Source organism: Miscanthus floridulus, chromosome 4, assembly GCF_019320115.1.
Source record: "Miscanthus floridulus cultivar M001 chromosome 4, ASM1932011v1, whole genome shotgun sequence".
NCBI lineage: Eukaryota > Viridiplantae > Streptophyta > Magnoliopsida > Poales > Poaceae > Miscanthus > Miscanthus floridulus.
In genome coordinates, this window is record NC_089583.1 from 106800941 (window position 1) to 106818407 (window position 17467).

Sequence of the window (17467 nt, forward strand, 5' to 3'; positions counted from 1 at the left end):
CGCCACGTAGCAACACACATGTATTTTTGCTAGTATATGCCATAAACTAATTCATAAATCACTGTATGAGATCAATATAAATGTTTACTGTATAATTTTAGGTTGTATCGATTATTTTATTAAAAAAACACAAATCCATTGCCTCACTGTCTTGGGCTGCAGGCCCATTTAACTTGCGCACTATTAGGTCTCCAAACTCTAACGGACCAACTCTCATCGATGGACAATTGGACATCAGAGGCACGCACCGCCGCCAGCCTCCTCCAGCACTGGTCCCAGCCTCCCAGCGCCGCGCCGCCGCCAGCGTCCGGCCGGCCGGCCCAGCGCCGCGTCGCTGACTTGCCTCCAATGCTTGGCCCCAGCATTGCGTAGAGCCGCAGCTAGCGCCCGTCCCCAGTGCCGCACAGAGCCCAACGCCCCGCCGCCGCTCTCTGCAGCTCCGCTTCCTCGCCGGTTGATAGCCGTCGGTGTTCATCCTATTGATGATCCGATGTGCTTTGGGACACGTTCCAAGCAGCGACCCGTCGTTCCCGAACCGCGTTCCGGGGCGTCCGTTCCAGGGAGACCCGGGAGCGATCCGTGTGACTGTGAGTTTTACCCCCTTCCTCCCTGAAGAATGAATTCCCATGACCCAACCACGCCTCAAGCCTCGGCATCTTTCAGTTAACCTGGAGCCGCGCATCAGTGTCATCAGTCCACAGCCAGCGTAACCAACCAAAGCCTCCAACCAACTCCCCCCTGGAACTGGAACAAGGCAAGCAGGACCATCGCCATCCCACTTGCGTTCTTGCCTTGCCTTGCCTTCTCCCCGCGAGATTCCTCAGCCGCCCCGCCCTTATAAGCCACGGCAACCGCGAGCCCCGGACGCAACCGCAGCAGGGCGTTGGGACTTGGGTGAGTGAGTGAGACTGGGGGAGCAGCATCAGCAGTGCCGCACTGAACTTCCCTTCCTTTCCTTGTGGTTCGGCGCCGCGCGGGGAGGCACAGCGGCAAGCAATGCCGCGCCGGCAGAGGGCGCGCATCAGCGAGGAGCTCAAGGCGGAGGACTTCGTCGACTCGGTGCTCAACTTCGGCGGCGGCGGCGTGGGCGACGAGGATGACGAGGAGAAGGACAAGGAGGCCGGCGGGGACGCCCAGCCGGCGGCGGAGTTCAAGTCCAAGAACCTGGAGGCCGAGCGCAAGAGGCGCGGCAAGCTCAACCGCAACATCCTCGAGCCTCCGTCGTGCCGAACATCACCAAGGTACGTACTTGACTGATCAACCACGGCCACCATGATTCCTCTTCCTCCCCCCATCCCCATGACCCCATCAGTGATGCACGCATTCAGTTCGTCGCCGCGCCGCCACGTTGCCCATAGCATGCCGCAGCCGCGCCCTAGTCCTAGCTGCAGCCGACCCCTTGATGCTGCCTACCACGGTGCCGCCGAGCTCGTCGGCGCCCTTGCTGCCTGTGCGGCCCGCCGGCGCTCCTTGCCAGGCTTAGCCTGCAGGGCTGCCGCCTGGCGTCCACTGCTGCCTATCTGCCTCATTCATGATCAGCCTGTTCGTTTGACTGTGGCTTGTCGTAAACGATCGTAAATTTTCAGCCACAAACCAGCCAGCAGTACTTCTTCACGAACCAGCAACGATACGAACCAGCCAACCGAACAGGCTGATCATGAATGATTTGTTCCATTGGGAGTTTGACTGGTGTCAGTTCTATAAATTTTCGAAGTATATCATTGTTCCAATGTGTTATCGTGCAATCTAAGTGATAAGATGTGTATGGTGCATCATGCCTTTCGTTAATACAATATGTTGTATTAACACAGATTGCCATATACGCTTGTAATTTCGAATGTAATGTCTGGTCATTATAGATTCATACTAGTGCATCATTACAGATTAACATAAAACATGTTAATTGACTGAAATGGTATACCTCCAAGGCTCCAACAACAGAAAACTCAAGTAACCATGGCATCCATCAAAGGATGTTCAGTGAGCTTTGTCAAGTATTTTACACAGAACTCAAGTTGTAACAGCACTAGTACACAGATATCAATTTTTCTTTTGTAGAACAAGACAAAAGAACACACACAAAAAATTTGATTGGTGTTAGAGGCATAGAAGAAATGGTTGGCAACAATAGTTGTGAGGGAAGTATCAAGGGCCAAAATTGCAGTTCACAATCTGTAGTTTTCGAGAAAAGAACAGATGGCCAACGACATCGCTTTTGAGGGAAGTAGTATGTATGAACATTGCAGTGGAAAGTTATAGTTTTGGAGAAAACAATGTATCAAAAGACATGTAAAAGACTACAGCACCAACAAAAACGGTCGAAGCAGGTTCTCCTAGTAATACAATTGTAATAAAGTTTATCGAAATCCATTATGGAATTGTTAACAAACTTGGAGCACTAATCTCATCACAGATCTTATACTTGTGCTATTTTTCCCACACTACTCCTAGATAAGTACAATTTTTTTTGGAGTGATTCACTCGATAGTAGACCACATGACTATGATGCCTTGCTTCTTACTCCTACATCATAATGCAACTTAAACAAGCAGCGTCTAAGAAATATACATCGGCCAACTTGGTAGCTAATGTTCCATTGCGTCAAACCAAACAGCATTCGCCCGACATCAGCAGAGTCCAAGGCAACCGAAAGCACCTAGTAGGACTGTAGAACAGAGAAAGTGAGATACATAAGGATGCATCTGCTCCAATGCTCTGAAACAGCAGTGAGGCGGTGAAGAGCCCCAAACCTGGATGAGTACTAGCCCTGCAACCGAATAGATGCAGTTAGAACTTATAGAACATAGAAACCACCATTGAAGAAAGCAGATGCTTCCAAAACATTTAATTGAAGTGTTTTCCACAGTTACAGTGCCAAGGCATAAATGGAAGGGTGGACTGTCCACAGTTAGTTCACCACAATGTCAATGGCTCAGAAATAGTTTTGACTCAGAAGGGAAAAGGTGAAAAAACAAACATATTTTTTTTATCCGAGAGGTGACAACCTTATTGCAGTAAGCACTAATGTAGAAAACACACAAATACACATCATCAATTTCAGTTTGCTGTTACAAAAAGATGAGAAAGTTGAAATAGTGTGGATGGGGACACAGATACACACAAATACCCTGCTGCAACTAAAACCACCCCTCACAAGTCACAACGACTTCAGGAACACCCTTTTTCTTGGTTGCTTTTTATTTTTTTGGAATTATATAAATAAATATATTACAACAACTGAATGTGGATGGGGATAAAATAAATACAATAAGGAAAGATCCAGTGATTGATCGGCTTCCCTAAGATAGACATAGGATAGATAGCCTCCGTAAAAACATCATTATTCACTGGTATAGAAACTATAACGACTCAAAACTCAGCCATGTTGTCAAGCGGCACACAACATGCCTTAGTCTCATCATCCATGCGACACAGTCACACAGACAAGTAATAACACTTGAAATATATAGAACAAGTTTGATACCTACATCGGACTGAACAGAGTTCAACAGACAATATCAGCAGAGTACAGAATGATGAGGAAAATATAGTAGAAGTGCGACACTAAAGGCATCTACATCATCATCGCCTAGCTCCCCACTACCACAAACAAACAGCATGGCACCAATTGAACCACAGACCAGGATTCAAATCCAGTCCTGCAACTGAAGGGATGAAGTTAGAACTTACAAAATTACCACTGCAAATGCAGCAAGAATAGTCACTTTTCAAACTTTCAGGGCCAATGCGTAGTTTGAACATCTGAAAGCATGGAGGGCAAAATTTAACTGAATTGCACAAATGTAGTACTGAAAAGCAAAGGTGCACACCACATTTTTTTTTGTCTCACAGAGAACACAGCAAAATGGATCACAGTAAGAATTATAATCATTTGCAATGACAAAAAGTGAAAATTTTGTACTGACGTTGCTCCAACAAATTGATTTCTGCAGCCAACACTAGCTAAGCGCGGGGCTGTAGAGCGAGGGCTGTTTGCCTGAGAATTGAGATCCAGGCAGCTTTGCGTAATTGCGTTGCAACTACTTTTGTTTAGTGGCCTAAGCTTTCTCACGGAGTCACGGGCCACCGAGCAAATGTATAGCCACTGTTGAAAACAAAAGCATACAAATTAAATAATTTTAACTTTAGAGTCTAAAAAATAATTTTAATTTTAACTGAGGGCATGTTTGATACAACTCCGCCTATGGTGGGGCGCCTTTGGTGTCCCAGCATAGCAGGTCCCAAGCCCTGGTAAAGGAGGAGGGTTGTGTTAGGCGTGGCGAGCTAATGTAAAAACCTAGCCACTTAAATGGAGATGAAACCCGAAAGAAAATCGTTGGGGCGTAACCCTCTTAGCGACGCGCCATATCGGTACAAATTACCGGGGAATTAAGTTGATGAGCCATACTATGAAGCTATGGGAGAGAGTTATCGAGCATCGCTTAAGAGCAATAACGCGGGTCTCTATGAACCAATTTGGTTTCATGCCCGGAAGGTCAACCATGGAAGCCATTTTCTTAATAAGACAAGTTATGGAGCGGTATAGGGAGAAGAAGAATGACCTACATATGATTTTTATTGACTTGGAGAAGGCTTATGATAAAATACCAAGGAATGTTATGTGGTGGGCTTTGGACAAACATAAAGTCCCAACGAAGTACGTCGGACTCATTAAGGACATGTACAACAATGTTGTGACTAGAGTTCGAACAAGCGATGGAGACACGGATGACTTCCCGATTAGGATAGGACTACATCAAGGGTCAGCTTTGAGCCCTTATTTGTTTGCTTTAGTGATGGATGAGGTCACAAGGGACATACAAGGGGACATCCCTTGGTGTATGCTTTTTCGCGGACGATGTAGTGCTAGTTGATGAAAGCCGGACAGGAGTGAATCAGAAACTGGAGTTATGGCGGGAGACTTTGGAGTCCAAAGGTTTTAGACTTAGTAGAACTAAAACTGAGTATATGAGATGTGACTTCGGCACTACTACTCGGGAGGAGGAAGATGTTAGTTTGGAAGGTCAAGTAGTGCCTAGGAAGGATACCTTTCGATATTTAGGATCAATGCTACAGAGGGACGGGGATATTGATGAAGATGTTAGCCATAGAATCAAAGCAGGGTGGATGAAGTGGCGGCAAGCGTCTGGTGTCCTATGTGACAAAAGGGTACCACATAAGCTAAAAGGCAAGTTTTATAGGACGGCGATTAGACCTGCTATGTTGTATGGTGCAGAATGTTGGCCTACAAAAAGACGACATATTCAATAGCTAAGTGTCGCGGAAATGCGTATGTTGCGTTGGATTTGCGGTCATACAAGAAGGGATCGAGTTCGGAACGATGATATACGTGAGAGATTAGGGGTAGCACCAATTGAAGAAAAGCTTGTCCAACACCGGTTGAGATGGTTTAGACATGTGCAACGGAGACCTCCAGATGCACCGGTGCGTAGTGGAATCCTAAGTCAGGATAGTAACGTGAAGAGAGGCAGAGGAAGACCGAAGTTGACTTGGGTAGAGGCAATAAAAGGAGACTTGAAAGGATGGAATATACCCAAAGACTTAGCCTTAGATAGGAGTGCTTGGAAGACAGCTATTCACGTGCCTGAACCTTGATTGCTTCTGTTGGGTTTCAACTCTAGCCTACCCCAACTTGTTTGGGACTTAAAGGCTTTGTTGTTGTTGTTGTTGTTGTTGTTGCATGTTTGATACACATGGCTAGTTACTAGTTAGATTAAAAATTAGCTTAAATTAGCTATAGTTGGCAAGCTAGTTGGCTAACAACTACTTAAAGACTTAGAGCTAATTTCTACTAAAATTAGCTAGCTAACAATTAGCTCATGGTATCCAAACATGCCACAAATCTAGATAAAAGTACTAATATTTATCATACTAAATAAGTATCGCGAGATTAATCATCTAAAATGTTTTTGTATTAGATGTATTTTGAAAACATAGATGTTGATGGTATTTTCTAAGTAGGTTACCAAATATCTTACGGTTTCAAATCTATAATTGCATTATCTTTAGATGGACGTAGTATATTCGTGGGTACGGGCCCAACCTTACCCTAGCCGAGTTCTGAGTTCATTATTTGACGATGAGAAGTGTTCAATTCAACCGATCTCATTCTCAAAACTCGCGCAACACTGTCACATTTCAAAGTGTCTCGGATGCTTACTAATTGCTCTGGCAGGTTGCTGACTTTTGCTCAACGAAAGTCGCATCGTGACTTCACTTCTACATCGAACGGTTCTGTTTCCATCCAAAAGTGTTGTTGGCGATTTCAAACAAAAGAGTTCAAGGACTGTCTTGTGCCACGCCCTCTCGCATCCCGCGCTACCCTGCACCAAGTGGAGGAGACATTTTGGGCTTGTTTGTTACCCTGGCCGAGGGTGGCCCGTCCTTCACACCCCAGCCAGGCCAGCCCAAGATAGACCAAACTGGCGCAACTGCCCCTGTTTGTTTCTTTGGCCCATTTAGGAAGTGGCTGGGGGTGGGAAGGTGTTTGTTTGCTTGACCCAAGTGGCAGATTTCCCCAACTACCATCAACTTCTCAAATGGGAAGGTGTTTATTTGCCTGGACGGCTGCTGGTGCGCCAACAACCACCAGCAACGCCAGCAACAGCCCTTGCCGTATCAATGAACAGCCCCAAATTGACAAGTTCAAACTCAACATTAACACCACAAGTGTACCATTACATTAGCAGCTACCTAAGCCCCAAAATGACAAGTTCAAACACAGATGAATACAACGAGTTCATAAGCTGAGCTTCATCAACAAGTAAACCACATAGGCTAGCAGTAGAACAAGTAATACATTCTTGAGTGACAAAGATGGAGGAGGGGCTGGATTAGGAGAGGGCAAGTCATCAGCACCACACAAGAGATGGTTTGAGTTGTTTCTTGAGTTGAATACAGCATGGGAATCAACATAGGAGTAGTACTTCTTGTATGAATTACCAGGGAACCGATTCACCTGGTCATGGCACTCAGCCCAACTGGAGTAAACTCCAGGCTTATGGCCATTGAAAACCACATACCATGGACTCATCTCAGTTCTGCAAAATGGAAGAAGCTGCCTCAATTTAGTTTATAGATTAAAGAAAATGAGCAAAGTAATGTAAACATCATTGGCAGCAGTGTATTACAGGCCTCAGTCATATAATTGATTGTCACATACCACCATTTCACTTCCTGTAGCTTCTCCAGGTGTTTAACCAAACTACAATTTGGTTTATGCAACAGGAGAAGACGCAAGAAGCAAAGTTTATGGCCTGCATCCTAATCCATCCAACATGGAACACATCATTAGCAAAGATCAATGTTGGCCTTAGATATATTGAAATTCATATGTCATTGTTATAGAATCATAGGTGGCACTAATTAAGTCAGAACAAGATCAAGGCAGCAAAGAATCAAGCACTAAGCAATAAAACTCAAGCACTGGACAATACAAACTCAAGCACTGGACAATACCAAAAGGGAGTGTTTGTTTGCCTGGACATAGCAGTTAGTAGCCAACAAACACCCAAGGCTACAGCTTAGAAGGAAGAACCAAGAACAACAGAATCAAGAAGAAGACAGTGCCACCTCAACATACTATTTCATCATCATAGGCCTTTTCCAAATCCTCACCTTCACAGCCCAGTTAACAAATCCAATGGTCAATGGTTGCATAGCATGAGACACGCCCATCCTCAGCTAGCAGCATGATCATAGAATGGCATATCATGAAGTTAATTGGGAATAGACGTGTCCCATGGTGTTTCAAACCATGAACCAGGAGCAAAACAACAAATGATGACAAAAACTTACCAGTAGTGGTGAATGGTTGCACACATGAGAGGCACCCATCCCCAGCTAGCCAAATGATGAAACATCAACACATCAGATAGTTAATTGGGTATGGATGAATCTCATGGTGTGGCAAACCAGCCAACCAAAAACCAAAACTGCAAACAGAATAAATAGGCAACTCATGCATAAATAGATTAGGACATATGAATATCTAAATAGTTCCAACTAGTCATGTCCATCTCAAGCCTTGCCTATTCAAGTACCAGTAGACACAACTGCCATCAGCAGGAATAAATATTACATAAATATGGTTAGCCACCCCCAAATGAGCAACCAAAATACTCCCAAAAGGACAAGTGCTACTAAGTCAAGCTACCTTGCTGCACAAAAGGCCCTAAGTCACTTCACAAAAGATTAGGGAAGGAGAGCAGTTAAGGAGGGTGGAGAACATATAAGGGTTCTCAACTGCTTCCCTCCTCTAGCTTGTTGTAGAGGTAGAGTGCAAGCATCCTAGATGTAGTAGTGCTTGTCCAGGAAGTTTCTAAGCCAGATCACCCTATGGCTGTCCACCATGTCTACAAATCCCTTACCCTATGCCTTGTTGTTCGGAAGGTGGCTGAATGCCACAATCAAGGCCTCCTCTATGAACCCAGGCATGTCCATCACAACATGGTAGAGATCAACATCAACATGAGCATGCCCTGTCTCCCTCAAAGCATTGGCCACATTGTTCACTACATCAGTCATGTTGGTCATGAGCAGCATCTCATCCTCACTAAAGTAAGACCTCTTCATCTTCCCACCCACTACAGAGCTGTTAAGCTTAGTGGCCTTGCTGCTCTCACCAAGGTCAACCTTCTCATTCCCCAGCTGGTGCCTAAATGTGCCCTCCATCTCACCTGCTATAGTGTCAGTGGTGCTGTTGTTCACCCCTAGGGGCTCATTTGAGACAACAGCAAACCTCCTAGTAGCTATAGTGCTACCAAAGATGGTATCCATCTCAACATAGAACCTGATAGGGATGTTCAGGTACTCAGCATCCTTGGGATGGTCCTGCAACCATAAAACCATAGAAGAAAGGTTAGTAATCAAACTTAGTAATAAAAAAATAAGAAAACAGTAAAAATGAAGTACAAAATGCAAAATTTGTACCGTAACATGACCAACATAGTGGTCCTGGTCTAGCATGATGGCCTTGGTGTCATCATCCCAAAGTGCCCCACTGAGGTCCTTCAAGTTGGACACCCTCCCCTACCTCTGCCTCCACTTCCTAAGGTGGTTGTACACCTGAGTGGCAGTCACCTCCTCAATAGAGTACTCTCTCAAGGCCTTAGCTACCTGGTTAATGTCCTTCTCTTTGAAGCCCTTGTTTGCCCTAGCACCAGATTAGATGAGCTACCTCATCCTACGTAGCACAAAGCCACTGGTGTTGTTAGTCCACCTCATAGGTGGCCTAACACCACCAGCATTGGTAGCAGCACCATCCCCATTGCCACCAGCAGTAGGCAAGGGTTGCACATTGGCACCAGCAGGGGCACCAGTAGTAGCCATCCCAACCCTAGGCACCAGTGAGGCAGCAGTCACAAACCCCTCACCAGGAACACCACCAGCACCATTGACATTTACAGAAGCCATCCTAAGTAGTGCAACAAGGTAACATTTAACTAACGCATACACCATGAATAGCACATAACCACCATTCAATAAAAAACCAACAAGATAGGCGAATAGAAGCCAATAGTCTCAACATTGTCCATGAAATACATAAATAGTCATACACACAGATCATTAGTTTCATACAAAGGCAACCTGAATTATACAAAGTTATTACATAAATGTGGTTCAAGCCCTAGTAGTGCCCCTATTGCCCCACATGCTGACGGAGATAGCATCCCTTAAAGCTGCCATCTCACTGTTGTCCTAGGAGTGCAGATGATTAACAGGTTGGTTCCCTAACACAACATGGGGGTTGGTTGTCTAAGACTCCTTAGGTGGCACAACTTCATCAATGCCAAAGGACAAAATCCAGTTATGCAAAATACAACAAGCTAGGACAAGTTTCATTTGGGTTTTGTAGGTGTGGAAGGGCTTGTTGTCTAGAATATGAAACCTATTCTTCAAAGCCCTAAAAGCACGCTCTATTGTCACCCTTAAGGAAGAGTGCCTCAAGTTGTAGAGCTCCCTCTCATTATTAGGGTAAGTTCTGCTACAAAACTCAGACAAATGATACCGCACACCTCTGTAAGATGGCATGAACTCAGGACGGCATGCATAGCCTGCATCAACTAGGTAGAACTTGCCTACAACATTAACAGGAACTGCAACTAGTTTGTGTTTGTTGTTTGAACAATTAAATTACTATTAACAATGCAATTACCTTCTGGTACACTCAATGTAACACCCCTGGTGTTACGAGCTTGCTTAGCTCCTAGGTTAAGGCCTAAGAGAAATTAGCAAAACAAGTTCTTGAGTTTTAAAATTTTAAAACACACATGAAATGATAAACAAACCCTGTGCGACTCACTTTTATGGGTGAGAGAAATAAAATAAATATCTAAGTTAATTTACTAATAAAAATCCTAACAAGAAGAATAAAATAAGTAGTTTTAATTATTTGGTACAAAAAACAATTTCTATAAACAAAAATAAAATATAATTTGTGCATAGTGCTTATGTAAATATGATGAGCAAGTGGTGTAGATGAAAATGCAACTTTAATTTTTAGAAAATAATTGTGTTAACTAATGTTCTTGAGAGCTCAAAAAATCAAATTGGAAATTAAAATCGACCTTCTCGTTAAGTCGGCAAAGATATGAACTTATGTTAAAGTACTATTTTTGGCGAGTTATATTGGGCAAAATAATTAAATAGTGCTTAAATATGTTGTTCCTATGGTTGAGTATAAAGTATGGACTATTGCATAAAGTACTTGTTAGTTGGAGTTAATAAAGATTAAGCCTTTTAAAAATTGTGGCAAAAGTGTTCATGGTTGTTAAGTTCAAACTGAACTCTTGTCTTTTCTAAGTCTGAAAGGGTAGTAGACAATGCCATTTCGGCGTTTAAATTCTAAGTAAAATACTTAAACACTAAGCTTCACGTTTTTGTATTGTTGGTTGCCCCTAAGTGAGCACTTGGACACGGTGTAGGTCGTAGGTGTGTCAGATGCCACGTTGCCCTCTTTAAAAATTGCTCCACTTCATTGGGACGTGTTGTAACTTAGTTGTTGGTGCTTTGTTCGTGCACCGGCGTTCAGCGCGACATCTTATCTTGGCGTCTCTCCATCTTTCTCTTGGGCCATCCTCTGGTCGTAAGCATTGCTTCGCTAGTTAGCTGTTGGCACCAACTACAGGTTAATGGAATTGGTTGAGTCTTAATCGAGACGCTAAGTAGTTTTGGGATCGCTTTAAAAACCATGCTTGGCACCATTTTGACCGCTGGCCCTGTGGGCGCGGTCACCATGTGTGCGTGCGCTGTTGTCGCCAAACTCATGCCATGGCCGGGCTGTTGCCGCTGGCTAGCTCGTGTGCCCGGTCGATGCCACGCAGCGCCCTTGGCCTCACATTGGTCGTCCTGGCTGGCTGCAGCCTGGCCCTGCTATCACTGTGCGCGCGCCACCCTTTGGCCATCGAGCCACGTGTAGGGTCGAGACGAGGCTGCGACTATCATCGCCTTGCCATCGTGGCGCTCACCCCACCCCTCATTTCACCTACCACGTCGAGCCTCTGGGCAGGTGCCAATGCCACCATGTCTAGGCCAATGACCTTGGTCGCAGGGGTGATGGTGATGTCTCTCTATCGTGCTTGCCCATGCTAGACGACGCCGGTGTGTTCGCTTGGGTTTGGCCACGCCATTCCGAGAGCTTCGCGCCAAGCATCTAGGTCTCGTCGTCTATGCGCACGTGCTTGTACTACTGCCATCGATCAGGGTCACCTCATCTTAATCCGCTCAGGTTCACTCATGTAACCTACCCACAGCCGCACCGTGTGCAGAGCCACCATTCCCCTTCCTCTTCTTAATCACTAGCTCGGGCTTCGCAGCGCAATTCCCCATATCAGTGGGTGGCATAGGTAGTCAGCTAGGTGCCATATTCTCCTCAAGCTCGACCGATCACTACCAACCGACAATTTGGCGTTTTGCTCGCCGCCGGTCAGGTGTGCCGCCAAGCTGGTAGGTTGGGAGGTAAGGCCTGTAGGATGGGTAGCAGTTCAACGGCTCGTACCCTCGAACTCGTCTTGACTTCCTCTGTTTGGTGCTCGCGCTATTGTACCTAGGGAACTCGTCGGCGATGGGGTGAAGCGTCGGTGTCTGGCTTGGGGCGTCGCCGCTGTGCTCGGGCGCACGTGGCCAGATGTCCTTAGCCCTTCCTTGCTTCAACTGTCACTATAGCATGCACTACAGTGAGCTACTGATGCTTCCCCGCCATCTCTACCTTTTCGTGAGGACGTAGGCTCGCCGGAACGCTTGCGCCGCCATATGGATCCACCATCTTTTAGGCTAGGGTTGTGTAGTACACCGTTGGACCTTCCGCCGCCTCCCACCATTGCATGTTGGTCCATGGGTCGACGTCGGCCCGATGGACGCGTATTTTTGGTCCTCGGTAGGCCGGCGTGGCCATGTTGTGTCGGCCAGAGCTGCGCTGTCATGCATAGGGCGTCGGGGACCAACTTAGTTAGAAGGTAGGGTTTTGGGGGGGGTGCTCGATGTAAAACGTATCTATAGTGCAATAGTGCTCGAAATCGCCGCGTAGTAATCTAATAAGCCAGGGACTCTTTTACAAAATGTGCGGACGCGCTCGTGTAGCGGGCTAGTTGGGCCGGCCTACTGACACGCGACCACGCCCCCGCGTGAGCTGTAGTGGGCTGCTGGGCCGAATTGTGACCGCTGGTTCTTCCTTTTTCTAAAACATTTTTAATTTAGTTTCTAAGGCAAACTCGTAAATTCCAAATAAATTTGTGTAGTTGACCAAAAATTATGAAACAAATTTTGTTAGGTTCCTAAAATCCTAATCCATCTACTAGTATGTCTTGTTCACATAGTTTCATAGTATTTTCAGAAGTTATCTAATTAAATTGAGATGCATAATATTGTTAAAATATAAACTTGTAGGAATTTTTATGATTAATCAGTGCAAGTGTTAATTCTGGAAATTTCACAGTAAATTCCTAATATTATGAGGTGCTCGCTGTAATTTTTGTAGCTCTATAATAATTAGTTTGCTAAGATAACTAAGGAGCCCTTGTTCGAATATAAATTAAATCAATGAAACGAAATAAAGAAACACCCTAAGATTTTAGAACTAAAACGCTTGTCGGGAAACAATGTCTTATTCGACAATATGGACACAACCTAGTACGTTAGCTATTAGGGCTAGCTCGTTAGCATGAAAGGCATCAACGTACTTTAAGAGTTGTGGTTGTCGTTGGTTAATTATGTCTCTGTGTTGCATCTACGTATATAATAGGAACGATGATGGATTGCGGAGTCATCTAGAGTAGCAGAAAAGATGGTGCCTTGATGATCGTGTCACCACGACAGAATGCTAACTTCTTGTTATATCTTACCCAGGCAAACCCCGGTGCATAACCCCTATTATTCTACACTTTTATTTTATGATTATGCATTAAGTTTTAAGGAGTTGAATGAAAACCACTTGCATATATATACGTATCCTATGAGTCTTACTAGTATGGCAGGATCATGTAGCTGCTATGCTATAGGACCCCGGTAGAAGTCGAGTGATTACCTGTCACTCGCGAGAGATATGAAAGATATTATTGTTGTTATTATCATATATGAATGATAATTGGAGATCGGGCAGGATTGTACTTTGGATTTGAACTTGGTTAGGCAACTGAGCGAGGCTCCGGTTGCATTTGTCCCGCCTGAGTCGATTGAGGATTGACCGTTGTTGTCGATGGTAGTCAGGTCACAGACTTATTATCCTGAGCACATATTTGCTTATAGGAGCGGGAAGACTTATTACTCTCTTGTCATGGGCTCCGGCTCTTTCCGGACCAGCTTTTAGGGGTGGGTACTAGATGAAGGTCTAAGCACCATACTGAGACTAGGTCTCAGGTGTTGGGGGCTTGGAGTCCAAGTTTGAATGGGGACCTAGACCCCTTGATAGGAGTGGAACGTGTTGGTCTTATTTGTGCCTAGGGCATAAGCAAGGCGTGTGTTTCGAGGTACCCAGCTAGGATACGTTGATTCATGAATTGCCGTTTCTGTGAGACGGTATCGACTTGGCTATGGTCTAGGACCGTAGTAAGAACGGGAACATGGAAGGTGACAAAATAATTCTGATTGCTACCACATGCTTGAAAGTAGTATAGATGCTTACATAGAATGGGTAGCTAATCAACTAAAAATAATTACTAAAACTTGAATATAAGGATGCACTATTAGTAATGCTCTCTACAAATATAATAAACTAGCAAGCCAAATAAGCCTTGCATATCCTTGGGGTCTTTTAGTTTTCTCTTATCGGGTAAGTCTTGTTGAGTACAATCGAGTACTCAGGGTTTTATTCCCCCTGTTGCAGGTGACAGGTGAATGCTAGAGCTGACTTTTATGTGTGGAAACCACCTGGTGGGCTCAGAGAGGATTCCTTTCACGCTGCGATCGTAGTGTTTATTTATAACCCTCACTAAAGGTTTTATAAGAAAAGATGTAAAATCTGCTAGCATATCTTGTATATAAATGGCCACTGTGTTAATGCTTCACCATGTTATTAAATTAATCTTTGTTTTCACTGTAACTCTGATCATATGTTTATTTTCCACTACAAGATAAAACTTGTGAACCTGAAATGTATAAACTCATTTACATGTAAACTGTTTTAATCCCGCTGTTGCATTCAACTTGTTTAAGTACTCGGATGTTGTAATAAAGTGATGTAGAAAATGGCTAAGAATATTGTAAGCTTTATCCTCTTATTTATGATCCTGACGAAAAACGTGGATTTTCGAGCTCTCCCTTTGGGTGGGTTCGACGGAACGTCATGATTTAGTGCACTCTCTTGGGTACTTAGTGTCTAATGGAGGACAAGTACTTTTGGGAGGGCATTAGATTAGGCAGTTTTGTCACACTCAACCCATCCTATCTCTCAATAGCATTTGCCAGGATCAAAATATCATGTGCTGATCCCTCCCACCCAGCCAATACATAGGTGAATTTCAGGTCAAAGTCCACAGCAACCATAACATTCTCAGTGGGGTTACTCTTCCTACCCCTAAAGGCAGCCTGCATGTGTCTAGGCACCCTAGCCAGCACATGGGTGCCATCAATAGCCCCAATGCAGTCCTAAACAATATTTAATTTGAACAAATTAAGCGTATGTCACTTATAATCCCAAAACAATCAACTATTGAAATAAGGTACAGTACCTTAAAATATGGGTTCCATCTCTGGCTCCCAAACATATTAGGATGGATCTCAAGCCCAGGTGGTTTGATCATCTCACTCCTAAGCTCCCCAACAGCATACAACACTTGGTGAAAATGGCGGTGCATAGTCTCTATGAACCTTCTAAAACTCTGGTGAACCACCCTATGCTTTTGGTTGTGTCCAACAACATGAAGGAACATAGAAACTTGTTCCTCAACACTTGCATTTACACTGTCTAGCACATGATCCCTCTGCCTAAACAGATTACAAAGAGCAAAGAAAGGGGCCCTACTCATCCTTAGCATGACAATGCACTCCTTATTAGTGGAGTTATAAATTAAGTCCAAGTTTCTCTTCTTATGCTCATCTGCTAAAGCCCTAGGACCATAAGATATGGGTTCATCCTCACCCCTTAGTCTCTTAATCCTAGAAAATAGAAAAGTCACCATGACCACAACCATTGCTGCAGCCTGACTGGCCATGACAGAATGCTGGCTGACTGGATCCATCTACTTTCAGTTATTAAAAATAGTTTTCAGTCATCAGGCATGCCTTTGCTGGCCTCTAAATGAACTGTACTCATAAACAGATGGACAAAAAGTAGTAGGAATGACTGCTTCTCCAAAGAGAAACCCCCTAAGACCTACTAACAGCATCATCGACTAGCATAAACAACTGCAAACCATCACTGAATCCATACCAAACAATGAACAGTAAACCCTAACCGAGCAAATACTGCATATCACATACGAAATCAATAAGAACAACATCATATGCACCATGGTGGCCAGGGATTTACACACAGCCACCTCAAAATCTCAAGATTTGGACCATCCAGATCCACATACACCAGATCCACACGAGGTAAGGTCCAAGAAGGGATACCACCTTGCTACAAGCGACGAGGAACCACAGGAATAAGAAGAGGCGAGGCGGAGAGGTCCAGGCAAACAAACACCACCGCACCGGAGCTGGCGAGGAGGAAGAAGATGCAGAGGTGTGGAAGAAGATGGGGCCCGCGTGACACCGGCCACGACCACCACCAGGCGAAGAAGACGACGCAGGCGGCGGACCGGAGCCGGAGACGAAGCAGAGACACCACCAACACCACCTCCAGCTGACCGACGGCGGCGGGAGAACTCCGAAACCCTAAGGCCCGGGAGCGTTTGCGACCGCGCCGACACCATCAGGCGGAGCAAGTGAGGAGAGTGGAGAGAGCATGGAAGAAGAGTGGAAGGGGCGAGGGCGACTTGAAGCGCCGCGATGAGGGAGGAGGGATAAATGGAGGCCAAAACCCTAGCGGCACCGCGCGCGGAGATTTCACCGCTCCCGTGTGAGCCCGCGGGGGCCAACCGCGAGGAGGCCGAAATGGCCACACGCGCGCTCGAGCGAGCCGAGCTTGGGAGGAACGGATTTTATTTTGGTTCCCTCACGGCCTGGCTCGCCCCTGCTTTGATGGCCGTGTGGGCTGGGCTGGGGAGGGGGTCCAGGTAAACAAACACCCAGGGTTACAGCCCATGGGCACACTGGCTCGCCTGTGCCAGGCAAACAAACGCGACCCTTGGCTTCGGCAGCATCCCTGTGCCCGTCCTTCTCGTCCTTGCCTTCTCAGGGCTCAGGCCCTGCGCCCCGCGCGTGCGATCGCAATCGATCCTCACTCCTCAGGCCCTGCGACGAGCGCGAGTAGCCACCCGACCCGAATATGCTGTACGCCATGAAGTTCTACAAAGACTGGGGAATGCCGAGGAACTGCAACAACAGGGCATGCAGTCATGCAGAGCGTCGTCAGTGTTTCTGCAAATACGGCACGACAGCATCGCGTTCCAAAGTGCCGTATCACAGTGTAGTTCGTCACTTATTAATCGTTCTTTCGCACAGTATAATTCCTCACTACTCCTAGATGCATTTTTTTAGTGGTTCAGTACACGGTACACCGAGCACCGAGCGAGCCACCAAGGCACAGTATAATTCCTCACTACTCCTAGATGCATTTTTTTAGCCGTTGCCTGTTCTGCCTCAGCACGGCGCACCGAGCGAGGAGCTGCAAGCACGGTCGTCCGCCCCAGCGCCCTTCCTTCGGACCAGGTGTGGGAGCCACCAAGGCGCGGTTTTCGGTGTCGTGCTGCTGGAGGCAAGCATGGCCGTGCCGGTTCGCACATGCGCCGACTCCATCTTGGTCGCCATGGCGAAGATGACGACAACGGCGGCGACGGCCAAGTCGCCGATGACACGCTGGAACAGCAGCTTGAGCTTGGGTGGAACCCAACTTTCCAGCAAGCGC

General features: G+C 45.8%; 1 protein-coding gene across 1 annotated transcript; it reads left to right on the forward strand.

Annotated features, from left to right (window-relative positions):
- Nucleotides 1–247: 247 nt before the first annotated feature.
- LOC136552491 (transcription factor UDT1-like) lies at nucleotides 248–14627 on the forward strand. The gene is made up of 2 exons (XM_066544067.1): nucleotides 248–1241; nucleotides 14342–14627. Exons 1-2 carry the CDS (start codon nucleotides 997–999, stop codon nucleotides 14343–14345), a joined length of 249 nt encoding a protein of 82 aa, XP_066400164.1. The 5' UTR covers nucleotides 248–996; the 3' UTR covers nucleotides 14346–14627.
- The last annotated feature ends 2840 nt before the right edge of the window (nucleotides 14628–17467 follow it).

Bases quoted from the DNA above. Each gene is read 5' to 3' on its own strand.
- LOC136552491 (XM_066544067.1), top strand. From the start codon at position 997: ATGCCGCGCCGGCAGAGGGCGCGCATCAGCGAGGAGCTCAAGGCGGAG.